Source organism: Physeter macrocephalus, chromosome 7, assembly GCF_002837175.3.
Source record: "Physeter macrocephalus isolate SW-GA chromosome 7, ASM283717v5, whole genome shotgun sequence".
In the NCBI taxonomy this organism is placed as follows: domain Eukaryota; kingdom Metazoa; phylum Chordata; class Mammalia; order Artiodactyla; family Physeteridae; genus Physeter; species Physeter macrocephalus.
Window position 1 is genome coordinate 27,047,577 of NC_041220.1, and position 14,918 is coordinate 27,062,494.

General features: G+C 37.4%; 1 protein-coding gene across 3 annotated transcripts in view; it reads left to right on the forward strand.

The window, feature by feature from the left end:
* Window positions 1–7,445, forward strand: part of HHIP (hedgehog interacting protein) — a 95,548-nt gene extending 88,103 nt beyond the window's left edge. Inside the window, exons 13-14 of one of the 3 annotated variants that reach the window (XM_007116646.3) lie at window positions 848–976; window positions 1,787–7,445. In XM_007116646.3, coding sequence (XP_007116708.1) covers window positions 848–976; window positions 1,787–1,797 — 140 coding nt within the window. In that variant the 3' untranslated portion in view covers window positions 1,798–7,445. Of the gene's footprint in view, window positions 1–847; window positions 1,688–1,786 lie in introns of those variants that run through there. The other 2 variants (XM_007116647.3, XM_007116645.1) reach the window with 2 other exon arrangements.
* The last annotated feature ends 7,473 nt before the right edge of the window (window positions 7,446–14,918 follow it).

The window sequence follows — 14,918 nt, forward strand, 5'->3', positions numbered from 1 at the left end:
TTCTAAACTCTAGTGTTTTTATTCTTTTAATTAATTTATTTATTTATTTATTTTTGGCTGCGTTGGATCTTCGCTGCTGCAGGCGGGCCCTCTCCAGTTGCGGCAAGCGGGGGTCACTCCGTGCCGCGGGTGCACGGGCCTCCCATCACGGTGGCCTCTCCCGTTGCAGAGCACAGGCTCCAGGCGCGCAGGCCTCAGCAGTTGTGGCGTGTGGGCTTAGCAGCTGTGGCTCGCAGGCTCCAGAGCGCAGGCTCAGCAGCTGTGGCGCACGGGCCCAGCTGCTCCGCAGCATGTGGGATCCTCCCGGACCAGGGCTCGAACCCGTGCCCCCTGCACTGGCAGGCGGATTCTTAACCACTGCACCACGAGGGAAGCCCAAAAACCTGACCATTTCTTGATGTTACATTGGTGATGCTCCAGCCACTGGGCCTTTCTCTCTGGCCGCGCCCTTCCCACTGTGAGGTCCTACCCCAGAGGGACGGAAACAGAGCGGTACTTGGCAGGCCCTGTGTTGGAGATGCCCTAGGGAAGCAGAAGTTTTCAAGAACTGAAATCCTCATTTTACATAAAGTCAGTTCTGCAAGGGATTGAAATTGTTTCCCATGATCTGGATGATCCGCTTCTCTCGAAATGTCTCCCACTGTCTGTTGCGTTCTGGCGCCCAAATAACTATAAGTCTGAAAGCCTTCTTTCTTTGTACTTATTAACTTTGGGATCATTTTGGGACTGGCTTCCTCCTCCTTTCCCTCCATTCCCTTACTCGTCAGATATTTATTGGCCTCATACTCAGTGCTGTTTCAGACTTATAGAATGGAGTGTGATTTTATTGCTCTTTTTTTTCTCCCAGCGAAATGTGAGCCAGCGTGTCGCCACGGCGGTGTCTGTGTTAGACCCAACAAGTGCCTCTGTAAAAAAGGATATCTTGGTCCTCAGTGTGAACAAGTGGACAGAAACCTCCGCAGAGTGACCAGGGCAGGTATTCTTGATCAGATCATTGACATGACATCTTATTTGCTGGATCTAACAAGTTACATTGTATAGTTTCTGGGACTGTTTGACTATTCCTTTCCAATGGGCATTTATTTTTTATCCTGTCATTAAAAAGAACGACTGTTATCCTGCTACACACTCCTGTGATTTCATTTTCTTTGATTAATTTAAAAGTCATTTCCAGAAATGTGCAGACCCTGTGTGTGTATATAGGCACGTTTGTTCACATACGCACACACACTCACAACCCCCGTGAGTGTGGTTGCATAACAGATGGGTTTTTTAAATATATATTTCCTTGTGCGGAGTGATTTCCCCAGAAATTCCATTGTAAATTGATAACAGAATTTTTATGTCACCAGAAGAGATTATTTGCCTTCCCAGGAATTTTCTGTCTGTAATCACTAAAGTCAACTTCAACAGAGTTTTAAAACATTACTGTGCAATCTGATGGGTTGAATTTTAAAAGGCCGTATTTTTATATTAAAGGACTATAATATGAGAGAATGTGTCAGAGCTCCCTGATGAAGTTCTAAGAGGGCAACTTGATATAAAATTGTAATCTTCATTTTTATCAATGTATCCAATTGCAGAATGTTAACGCACTTACCTTTTTATTGGCAGAGAAATCTGGTTACTCTAGCTTAATTTCAAGATTGTTTTCCAATTAAATCATAATGGCAAAGTCTAAAACCAATCTTCCTAAAAGGTCTGCTTTTATTGTATAGTTTATTTAACAATAGGCACTGGGTTTGTGTTACATATTTATATTTTTTATTTTATTTTTATAATATAGACATCACCTAGATGAAACACCTTTACCCTGTCCTGTAAAATACTAAAGTTACATTTTTCACCAACTTAATTGGAAAGAAGGGGAGTGAGAAAGCAAACAGTCTTTAATGTGCTGAGGATCTAATCTAGCAATGTATCCTTGTGCCAACATGTAATCATTACCGACGGATGAAAAAGCAAGAAAACAGCCACTCCTTATAAAATTCCAGCATTAAACATTTGTAAAGTGTTTTTCACCATAGCAAGACTGTCAGAGTATATGTGATGAGAATGTTGCAGGTTTCACACTGAATCGCCTCACTGGAAGAGTTCACTCGTTTTTAACAAATCTTGCCTGTGTAAGCTGTCACTTGTACAAATTTTTAATATGATCATTCTTGCCAAATATGACTTTTAATGTATACGTTCCTTCGGAACTCAGTGAAAATCCTCTCTGGTTCATTTATGAATAAATTTCCTGCAAATGTTCTGTTCGGGTTTTTCAAGAACTGCCACGTTCTAACTTAAACTGCAAAAAGTCTGGTACACGTTTTTCTTCACGGTTTTTGAGGCCATCCTGCCACGTTTGGATTATAACAAAATTATCAGACCTCTTTGCCCCACTGAAAAAACATCGACTCATCACATGTGGGCACCTACTATAGGTTGCCCTTCTCTAAACGTGTGTTCCTCCAGAATCTAAATTGTAGAGTAGGACAGATTATACAGCACAGACTGACTTCCCAAACCTGCTTCTTACCATTACGAAAAGGAGCCTTAATTTCAAAAATAAACAAAATCTTGTAACTAATATTTGTCTATTGTTTTAAAGCGAGAGATTTGCAAATAAAGCACAGTGAGAAATCACAACATAGAAAGGTTGGTTAAGTACTCTGCTCTTGTCTTCCATATATGATTACTTAAGTTTCAAGTGACCTCATACCCAGTGGAAATGGGTTGACAAATCTTGGTGCAGTGCTTAGTGAACAATAGCCTGCATTAAAAAGTGCATGCATAATTTTGCACAATTTAGATTTCAATTGACAGTCTATTCAAAGAAGTCTCAGGATTAAATGAGCATGGAGACCAAATTGCCCTCTTACCCCAGAAAAGGGGTGGTCCCTTCTAGTCACACGAACACTTCATTGGCCCAACAGTGTGACAAATCTTGCAGTGAACCCTGTACTAGCCCACATCTGTAGGTTAATAGCAGTCTTTTGTCCTCTTTGCTTTCTCTTCATAGCCCTTTTACTGAATTCCATCACAGAAAGTTTTACAATTAAAAAAAAAAATGTCCTGACAACCATTTTTGTAAATGGACCTTAACCATCTCATCGTCTCTTATTCAACGTGGGTGACATTCACAAAATGTGAACTTCTTGTGAGGGAGCCAGCTGTCTAAATCTGTCAAATTGTGCAGTTTTATTACACATTCTCCTGTACATAGTTTCACTGAAAACAGTAAGGATACTGCTATATATTCAGCCAAATCTGAAAACGCCCAGCATTTCTTCTTACATCTTTTAATCTTTCCATCTTTCTTTCCAAAAGGAATGGTGTTCTATTGCCATTTGTTCTCCTATTTAAAAACATCTAGATTAAATTGATCAGACCTAGCTTTTTTTATACAGCCCTTTCACAAGTGAAAGAGTTTCAGATGACTTAGAAAAACATATGTACCCCAGGTATCATTGCCTTTTCTATTGTGAGTCATTAGAATAACAGATCAAAATCTTTTAAAAAGAAAATCTCAAGATCCAGGGATATTAAACCCCAGCAAAGACAGTCATTTCTCTCTGTTCTTAGGAGAGAAGTAAATAGCAATGGCTAATTAATAGCTACCTTTTTAAAACTCAGGGGTCATTTCAAAAAATCTTTTGACCTTTCCTTTCAAGTAGATTTTTAAAATATGTGACTGGAGAATGATCTTAAATAATTCATGATGAGAGGCAAGTGCGAATTGGTTAAAACGTATGAGCTAGGGAAAAATGATTGTTTCATCACACGAATGGTAACATCTACTCGGTTCCAAAAGCACATAATCAAAATGGAAGAAAATGTCCTTGGTATGGATACAAATGTGTGAGATAAAGATAAATAAAGAAATAGAAAAATGTAGATTATTATCCCTTTTTCCATTCTAGAACTTAAGCTTTGGGTATCAATTTAATGTGAAATGCTGTTACGGTAGTTATAAAGAGTTGGGAAAACCTTTCCGCCACTGCCTCTGCCAAACTCTTGTTCTGGTGAATAGAACTTCGTTTTCTTGCTAGTTATTTAAGGTAATGAGAAGATAACTGAATTGGCACATCATTAAAGTGGAAAGAAGGGAAGATTTAAGAAACTTGAGTGATGATAAAAAGTGCTTCCATTCATACCTTTCTTCTTGGAATTTCCTTTCAATGTGGCTATTGTAAAATATATCTTTTATTTTATCACAAAGAACACTCAGAAGTTCTCTCAGGTTAACAGACTATCTCATAAAGAAAGAGCCAAGAAACCTACCTACACATGCAACCTATACATACAACCTAAATAGAAAACCATTCTCTTTTTCATTTACATACTTCAGAGCAGTCACTTCTTCTCTATTTATTTCTTTGAAAATAATTACATGATAATGTACTAATAATTTTTAACATTTTTTTGATGTTGTTTATATCTCCAAATCATAAACTATACAAGAAGCCTACTAGGTTTAGGACTTAAGGTTAGATGCTACATCTAGGGACTTTTAAAGAACACATTAATTTAAACTTTTATTAGTCTAACGTTTTTAGCTTGGAAACATAAAAGAGAAACCAAACCTAAATTTTTAAGAGGAAACGAAGGTATATCATAGGCATTTGTAGTTGGCTGATCAATAAATTAGAGTTTCTGGGTGTCTCTATAGAACGTTATCTGAGATATCTATCTTTCTTTTTCTCTGTTTCTCTGTCTTTTTGCCTCCCCACCCCCACGTATCCCTCTTCCTCTTAACTTCTCTCTTCTCTATTTCTATTGGTTCTGACTAAACAGACATGTCTTCACTACATCCATAATAAAGATACCCTGGGGCAGGTTGCTATTGATTTTGCTGGTTATGATCTTTTCTTTATTTTCCTGAAAACACCTTCTCCTAGTACCACATTTGCTCAGATGCTATATCGTAAAGAACAGTAGACAAATATGAACATAATAGACTGACCTATTACAATCGTTGAAAGAAGTAACAAAAGGCGTAAATGACTCCCAGCCTGGATGTCCCAGCTCAGCTGGGGTTCCATCTTGGATGCTGAAAAGAATATCCTCAGTCAAGAGCACAAGTTAACAGTAGGGAAAGTTAGTAGCTATTTCCTATTCAAGCAACCTCGGTGGAGTCTATTTTAAATAAGATTATCTGAAATTGATGAGGAAAAAATAAGTAGTTCCTCAATGGAGACTTCAGAGTCTTCTTTCCCCACCCTTGAGACTTGAACTTGCAGAGAACTCAGACCAAAGTTCCATGCCCAGAAAATGTACCTATTTCTTTATTACCCACAGGAAGTTAGTGGGCCTGTTACTGTGATTACTGGCAATACGTTTAGAAAGTTCTTCATTAGAATATCCTAAAGAAATAGATGTTTGCTCTCTTACTTTCTTTCTCGTCATCACATCAACACAAATCAGTCATACCTCTAATAATTAATATGATGACAAGGTGGGAAACCTAAGAATAGAAGCATTTCGATATTAAAAATATTAAAAACAAAACCGGAAAACCTGCCAAACACTAATCCTAGCCAACTTCAACACTTCGTTCTCTTAAATAGCTACTCATATATAAGTTTTGAAAATTGTCTTAAAATAACTATTTCAGGGAGCATGATGTACTCATGAGAGTGTAAGAAGGTGTTGTGTTGTTTTCTTCTCAATCATAGTTGTTTCCCTAGTGGCTATAAAGAGATTTACTCACTTATCAGATTATCTCTTTTCTTCAATTCTTCACTAAGTGAGAGCCCAAGATACACCCATCATTTACCTTGCTTTCTTTTGTATAGGTCATCTATAAGTTGGTTGAAAAAAAAATAAAAAATAAATAATGATCCCTTGTATTAACATAAAGCCTTAGGCCTAAATCTTATCACTGATTTTTTAAGCCAGCATACACAGAGACATACCAAAAAAAAAAAAAGCTACCAACTCAACATGAATTCTAAAGTTACATCTCATGTATATCACAAAGACAGACCTCACATTTCAGTCAGGATTTTTTTTTTGCATATGTAGATTATGTATTACTTAAAATACATGTATACATATGCAAGCAAATTAACAAACATGTCTGGTGAGTTATGTCAATTGACTATAATCTTTTAAGTTAAAAAAAAACATTTTTAGCACATAGGATAGAAAAAATGGAACATTAACAGTGATGGGAAATTCATAATGGCTAAATAGAAAATACGCTTCGTCTTCACAGTTAGAAACTAATTGCTGTATGTTTCCCTTTGCACTAAAAAATAACTAGCCAAAAGTTTCCATTCACATGAACACCGTGTGATCAGATTTGCTAGTCTGTGCCCCAAATGTACGTTGGATATTTCTTTACTTCATATTCTTAAAATCAGAAGCATGATTTTCATAGAATAAATTAGGAGTTCATGTACTGTAGAACCTAATACTATTAACACATTAATACATTCTGTTCATAATACTATTATGGAGAAATCAAATTGACAACCTTATAAGATATCAGGTATTTCCCACATCTCATTATATTCATAGGACATTTTTGGACGTGCATCTCACCAAGAACCATGTGGTAACAAGATAAATGATACTGAGGCACTATGGAATTTTTGGTGCTTAATTCGCTAGGACATGCTAAAGAAGACTATTTAAAAGAAACCCGTCTAATTAAAATGAAAAAATTATCAAATCATTATAATTAATAAGCAGAAAACAAATCAGTACAGAAACCCCTGTGTCTTTCCTGGCTTTATCTGTGATTAATTTTGTCCAGTTTTAAAGTATGGTTAACTTTTTCATTCTTCTAACACGTTTTGCTTTTCCTAGTTGTTCATTTTCCTTTAGATTGTTGACAGTTTGGGCAATTTGTCCATAACCTTATTCACAGAGGATACCTTGCTTGGATTTCTATCAATAAGAGGCACAAGTAATTAAAGCAGGTACACGTTTAAGGGAGCAGAGTTAATATATGTACTAGTTGGAATTTCTGTAAATGTTCTTCTGAAAAGTAACATGCAAAGTCACTGGCTCAGATAATCCTTCTAAATTTGAATTAATCTGACCTACTTAACCAAGTTATTATAATATTCAGTACTCTTTGCTTGATCTATTATTCAGCCATCCATCCATTCAATAATTCAACAAAGATTTATTGAAGTGCCCAGAACGGTTATGTACTATGGAAAAGGCAAGGATGTTTATAATGGGGGATCGTGAGCCCCATGGGTATGATGAACACATTTGAAGCAAAAGATAATAATCACACCCATCCAGCTCCAATTCAGTTTAACATCAAAATCCAGCAATAACAGTACAGATGGCCTAAAGTACATCTGTGTGTATCTGTATGTGTGCACACACCCATGTATATATATTTATCTATCTGTACAAACACTACATATGTATACACACTATCTATGTAATATATAATATATGTATAATGCATATAAATTCTAACAAGTGTATTTGTGTTATCTTTAAAATAGAACAATTGTATCTTGAAGTGATAAATGCAGAGAATTGGTTTTTATTGTTGATCTGTGGATTTAATGATTTTTAGGTGAAAAGGATGTTTAAGTGTATAATTTCTTTTCTTAATTTAATATATTTATGTAAATGCATGCCTGAAATTTGGTTAGATTGGCTGTGTTTTGTGTCCTTTAACATGATCAAATGTATTAAACTTTATCTTATGACCTGATGTACATGTGCTATTTTAAAATTCTTTTTTATTTTGGAATTTTTTAAAGTTTTCCCTAAGTATCCATACTGACTATATAAACACTAATTTTTAAATATTCCATACCCAAACTACTTGTTCAAAATATTCTTGCCTTTTGTCATTTTTCACGTTCTAATTTTTAAATTTACTCCCCAAAATATAGGCCAATGTTAAGGGTCAGTTTCACTGTGTACAAATATTGACTTAAATTTATTCTAAGTTGTAAATGACTTAAATCTGATCCTTTCAAGTAAGTAAGAATTAACAAGTGAAGAATGCAAAAGAGCAGTTGAGAGTCCTAAGTGCCCACATTGAAGGAAAGAAGCACATAGAAGGGGAGAGACATGAAAAAAGTGATTGCAGATACCATAAAACCTGGTTGACCTTGCCATTTTGCTTCCAGTTAACTGTATCAAGAGTATTTGTACAAGGTCAACTATGCTATTTTGAACATGAATTTTAAATCTGCCAACATTTTTTAGAAGAGCAAAATGCTTTCATCTAGATCTCCTTCCTTCCTGAACAAATACGTCTTTTTGACTCATTGAGAGGCAAAGCTGTTTCCCTAGAAGAGATGATTGTTCTAAGAGAATAAAACGTGTTACAGATGCTTATTCACAGACAGAGTCCCTAAACTCAGGTTACTCTCCGGAGTGTTAAGTTAGGCAAAGTGACACCATGAAAAGTGTCCCTTAGCACATTCCTCAATGGCCCAGGAAGCACCAAAGGTCTCTCTCCCTCAGCGACTGCCTTTCCAGTTCTGAGACTCTGTCCCGTGGTTTAGCCCTTAATCACAACCTGTTTTCTGTGCGTGCCTAGTCTCTCCGACCAGATTATAAATCTCCTGAGGACATACCTTCTGCTTAGACTCCCTGACAGATCTAGAGCAGCTCCTGCCTACTTGCCATAAGGAAAATAATAATATGTATATAACAGCCTAGAGATGGAAGTGGTTTTTTTTTCCTGATGCTAATAATCTCTCTGGGTTTCTTCATTGTCCCTTGATTGGCTTCTCAGCTCTGCCATCACCAGTACAATCAATCCCCTGCATTAAATTCCCTTTGTTGTAAACACAAAAGTGGTTTCTGTTTTCTTTTTTTAGATTCTGATTTTTACATATGTTAATGAGTGACTTAGACACAGATGAGAAGAGAGATAACAGGGTGGCATTACAAAGGGACTTGATGAGATCTCCTTTAGGAGAACACCTTAAGGAACCACTGCCTAGAATCCCAACGTGATTACAGCAAGATGTAGTCAGAGGGATCCTACTGCCAAACCTGATATATAACCCTTCAATTACTTAGGCAGCTACCAATGGAAAAGGCCATTATTCCCACAGTTGTCACTAAGAATTTTCATAATGCGCATTTGTACTATTAGACCTATCAGCTTCCAGTTTGTCCAGGAGTCTGACGGCTAATATGAGAGAGAGTTCTATGAACTTGCTTCTTTACACTCATTTTTTTCTTTTTTAGACTTGTATAGACTAATGTATTATTTCCAATGGAAGAGCAACTTAAAATGGCAACTACATTGAGTATCTCATCAGAAAAAAATACATTTTTTCTATATGGAGGTCTGAAAAGGTCTCCCGGGAGATTAAATTCTGCCATCATTCAAAGGAATGAAAGGATCAAAGAAAGAAAAACAATTTGGTTGCAATATATCTTCTGTATTTTCATAATTTGATTTATGCTTGCTTTCTCTATAACATTTTCTATGATTAAAACAAACAGAATTTAAAAGGGGAAAGGAGGGGGCCAGGAGAGGCAGAGAGAAGCCTGGGTAGCACTTGACTATAAAACTCATCCTTCTTGGGACTATGCCCACATCAGAAACTACTTGAGCTCACTCTTGAAATTTAATAAGATGTCATCAGATCCCTTTGACATACTTATCGCCTTATAATTAAAACTACTTGATGCAAAATCCATGTGCTTCATGTAAAGCAATTTAGATTATCATAGATGCCCTGTTCTATGATCTACAGCTACCAAAAGTCATGTACGCCAGGTGTGCTGGCAGGAGCCCTGTGCTACGGCTGTGAGATGGGGATCCTGGGCCTGTTTCTCCAACTAATTAGCTGGACTCAGTTTCCTTATGTGTAAAATGAGAGACAGGTTCTTTCCAGCTGTAACAGGTATTGTTATTAGATATTCCTAATCCCAGGATCCCTGTGAGTTGCAGATTGGAAATTGCAAATCTTAGATAGGACACCATTAACTACTCCATTGCATGAATTTGTGGTGTCTAAATGATTAGAAAAGACACTCTTACCCATTTTTTTCCAGTCTCCCAGCCTCCTCTCCTCCTGCCCTCTGTGGTTCTTTGTTGCTTTCTCTGATGTGTTCTCCAAATCACCTTTTTCTGTTCCTCCCATCCCAGTATGGTTCATTCTTGAATAATCCTTTCATGTCTCCTGCAGCTCTTGCTCTAAATATCTAAAGCACTCTCTGATCTATGGCCACTATTTTCTTCATGCTGAAGAAGTGCACTGTTAAAGGGTTAAAGGGAGGCTGCCATTCCTTCCAGGGCCCTTAATATCTAGTTTTGCAACTGTTAGAAACATAATTGTCTCTTCCATGATCTGTGTTCCCAAGAGGACTGTTGTAGGCACCCTACCTGACTGATAGATACCACATTCTGGGCAGATACAAGAGGGCAAATGCCTGGTAGACGTCATCTAAAAGGCGGACAATTCATGATACAAAAGAAGGAGTAATCATGTGTCCACTAGGGTTGCCCTTACAAATTACCACAGACTGGGTGGCTTAAACAACAGAAATTTATTGTCTCATAATCCTGGAGGCTAGAAGTCTGAAATCAAGGTGTTGGTAGAGTTGGTTCCTTCCAAGGGCTGGGAGGGAAGGACCCCTTCCAAGGCCTCTCTCCTTGGCTTGTAGACGGCCGTCTTCTCCCTGTGTCTTCACATAGCCTTCTTTTCATACATGTTTCTGTGTCCAAGTTCCCCCTTTTTTATAAGGACACCAGTCAAATTGGATTAAGACTCACCCTAATGACCTCATTTTAACTCAATTACCTCATATAAGGACACAAGTCATATTGGATTGAACTCACCCTAACGACCTAATTGTAACTCCATTACCTCTGTAAAGACCTTGTCTCCAAATAAGAACACATTCTGAGGTACAGGGGGTTAGGACTCCAACACAAGCATTTTGAGGGGAGACACAATTCAATCCATAACACTGTGCCTCAGAAATGGCATCAAATGTACTGAGGTCTCATTTTCGGTGTCTAAAGCAGTGCTTCTCAAACTTCAGTGCACCTCCCATCACCTGGGGAATTTGCTAAAACCCAGAATCTGATTCAGTAAGTCTGGGGGTGCCTGAGATTCCATATCTCTAACAAACTCCCAAGTGATGCTAATGCTGGTTCCTGGGCCACATTTTGAAGAGCAAAGATCTAAAGGATGGTTTATAGGCTGTTCTCACTTTAAGGACAGAACAGTAATATTGGAAAAACTTGATGGAAATAATGGCTTTCTGTCACCAAAAAGGAAAATCTGATATGTCCCATATCTTCATATCAGGCTTGTGCTTAGTTGAGTAGAATGTACACAACACAGGGTAAATACTTGTACCAGGCAGTCAGTTATTCTTGTGATGCTGGGGCTGCTTGCTGTTGTTACTCAGCTGCTGTCATTTTCAGCAGTAGCGTCGTAATCACACAAACAAGCACAATATTTTTAGGTACACTGCAATTCATTTATCTGTTCAGAGTAAACTTAAATTGGATTGCTAAAGCAGTATGCACCATAAATAAAATACATGCTAGTTTTAAGCTGTGTAAATTGTGCCAAGATGGTATGTAGTCATAACAAAACTGTAGAAGATTTCGGGCAAGAGAAAACATTTGAAAAGGAAAATATCACTATGAGCAAATAGATTTAAATGAAGATACAACCCTTGACACAATAGCAAATGAATTCTGTGTTGTGTTGAAGTTTTTCATATCTAAAGTTTCATGCCTTTATCTTAAAACCAAGATATAATCACATTACTTGGAGTTGTAAACATATCTAGAATTATGTCCAAAATACCTTGGACGCAACTTTTAATGCTGTTTGCTAAAGAACAATACTTACCATCTGATTCCAACATTCATGTAATTTGAGAGCAGGAATCCTCAATGGAACTTTCTGTGATGGAAATGTACTATATCTGCACTGTCCAATATGGTAGCCATGAGCCACATACGGCCATCAAGCTGAGCAACTGAATGTTTAATTTTATTTAATTTTAGTTAAATTTAAATTTCTGTTGCCGCTATAAAAATAAGGTGTCTTTTTATATTATATAAAGTAGATGTCTACTTTAAAAACCAGAGCCAAAAGCAATTCAGAGAGTTCAGTTAAAACGTTTAGCAATGCATTTGTGTGATAATCCCTTATACATAATTCACAATGAACTGTTTCACACTCCCTTTAACTTTGTTCTGTTTTGATCCTGTAGCTTATTCCAAATGGCATAACGTACATACTCTGGTCTGAAATTTTTTACATTGGCCTTTGATGGAAACCAATAAAATTGTTAACTCTAGGTATATTTTTATAGTACAATCAAAATCTATTATGCCTACGTGGAAACTACACACTGTGATCGTGTGTCTGCACATCTCTGAGTGTAAACAAGTGAAGAAGTAGCACTAGACACATGGAATTGTTGGTAGAGGGAAGTGGTGGTGGCTGACACTTGTCATGTGCCAAACTGTCGTCTGTATTAGAGGAAGTACAGTCAGAGGAACAGAGGGCATAAATTGCCACTCTGTGCCTTAATACTTAGTTCTAGAAAGTTCTCCTGGAAGAGAAGAATTTTGGAGCAATAAGAAACAATATTTGGAGAGAGAAAGTCAAATCCATTAGGCTGATCTATAAGATTCAGCTCTAACAATTTGACCACATGCAACCTGACATCACCATGAGGGATAAGTGATAAGGTACAGCCAATGGGAATGCCAGAGGTCCAAAGAGAGAGTGAGGAAATCTCTCTCCCTAAGTGGAAGCATACACAAAAGGCAAAAGATGGTAGTGATTCAATTAAACTAAATGGAAGTAAGAGGGGGTAATAAAATAGTAATAGTAAAATAGTAATAAAATCTAACACTTACACGGTACTGTGTGCCCGGCACCTATTCCAAGTACTGTCCAAAACTGTGAAGGGTCTGAGTTTTGGTATTTTTTTAATTTTTATTTCATATTGGAGTATAGTCGATTAACAATGTTGTATTAGTTTCACTCTACTTAGTGGAGTATAGGTGACTAACAATGTTATGTTAGTTTCAGGTGTTAATTTCACTCTACTTGGTAAAGTAGACAAGTCAGCCTGCCGCAATTTCATGGATGCCGGCAGAAGACGGGAGACTCCTGGTTCAGAGACAATGGACAGTTTATTATTCACAGCAATAGCCATGATCGGTAACTGGTTCTCTGAGCTCCAGTTCCCACAGGGTGGCACAGAAAGGCCCAGATGGTACCTGCTCGTGCAGTGGGTTGAGTTTCAGAAGAGGAACTTTGCGCTTAGAGTGACCAAATCTTTTATCATAGACAGCAGGCAAACGCACCTGATCTTTGCGTTAGAGGGAGAAGCTACATCTATTTTCCAAGGCCGTTTGCTATGCAAGCATCCTTGATAGATAGTTTAGAACAGAGGCCTTCAGGGCTTCTGCTTACCAGGGGTGCAGAAATACAAAAGGCCCATGGAGAATTGTCACCCAGTGAGCACTTTACATACTGAGTCACAACCATCTCAACGACCATGTGAGGTAGGTACTTTTACACCATTTTACAAATGAAGTGGGAAGCCACAGAGTTCTCACAGCTATTAAGCAGTAGAGCAAGGGTTTGAACCCAATAATCTGGCTCTGGAGCAGCAGTGTCCAATAGAAAGATTACGTGAGCCACATGCATCGTTTCAAACGTTCTAGTAGCCACGTTAAAAAAGTAGAAAGAAACAGGTGAAACTAACTTTAATAATATATTTTATATAACTCCACGTACCCAGAATATGATCATTTCAATGTGTAATCAGTATATGAATTATTAATGAAATATTAATAAATACATTCCTTTTGTATACTGTCTTTGAAAACCAGTGTGTATGCTACACTTACAGCACATCTTCATTCAGACACAAATTTGTTTTAATCTTTTTTCTCTTTTTATTGAAGTATAGTTAATTTACAACATTGTGTTAGTTTCAGGTGTACAGCAATGTACAGTTATACATTTTTTATATATGTATATTCTTTTTCAGATTCTTTTCCATTATAGGTTATTACGAGATATTGAATATAGTTCCCTGTGCTATACAGTAGGTCCTTATACAGTGGTTGCTTATCTGCTCTATGTATAGCAGCGTGTATATGTTAATCCCAACCTCCTAATTTATCTGAGATACAAAATTTTTAACGAAAAAACTTGACAGTTGAAAAAGTAGATTTACACACCCAAGCTGTTCCAAACATACTTAAAAGCTTTCCAGTAATCAAGTGTCGGATTTTAAAGGTAAGCTAATGAAAATAAAGCAAATTAAATATTCGTTTCTTCCATCACAGCAGCCACATTTCAAGTGCTCAATAACCATCTCTAGCCAGTGGCTTTCATAACGGACTGAATAACTTTAGAGCCTGTGCAATAACCTTTGTGCTCTCCTGCCTCACAAAGAAAGTGCGTTAAAAATGTACAGAATTTTTATTTAATTCCTTGTTCTTCTATTTCAATTGTTTAAAGGGATCACCATTGGTTACTGTGATGCCTGCCCTGGAGGGCTGTTGAGAGGAGTAAAGAGAAGGCAGTGCAGGGTGGAGGATCAGACCTCAGGCTCATGGTCAGACAGACAGAGCCAGCCTGATCCATGCTCCATCACTTTGTGTCACTTCTCAGCTGTGTGACCATGAACGTGACCTCCTGAAACCCTAATTTCTTCATCTTTAAAGTAGGTCAATAATAGTACCTCTGAGGATTCAATGAGGCCATTCATGTAAACGCCCTGGCACAGCGCTTGGCACATAGTTCATGCTAAATAAATGTCAATCATTATTTGGTAACTGGACTAAATTTAATATGAGAGACCAAAAAAAATTTTAATTGTACATCATTTCAAGATACCCATTTCAAGATACTTCCTGGAGAGAGGCCCTGCTCACTTAGCCATGCAGCCCAATGTCACCCTCTAGTGCCCAAAACCTCGAACATCGG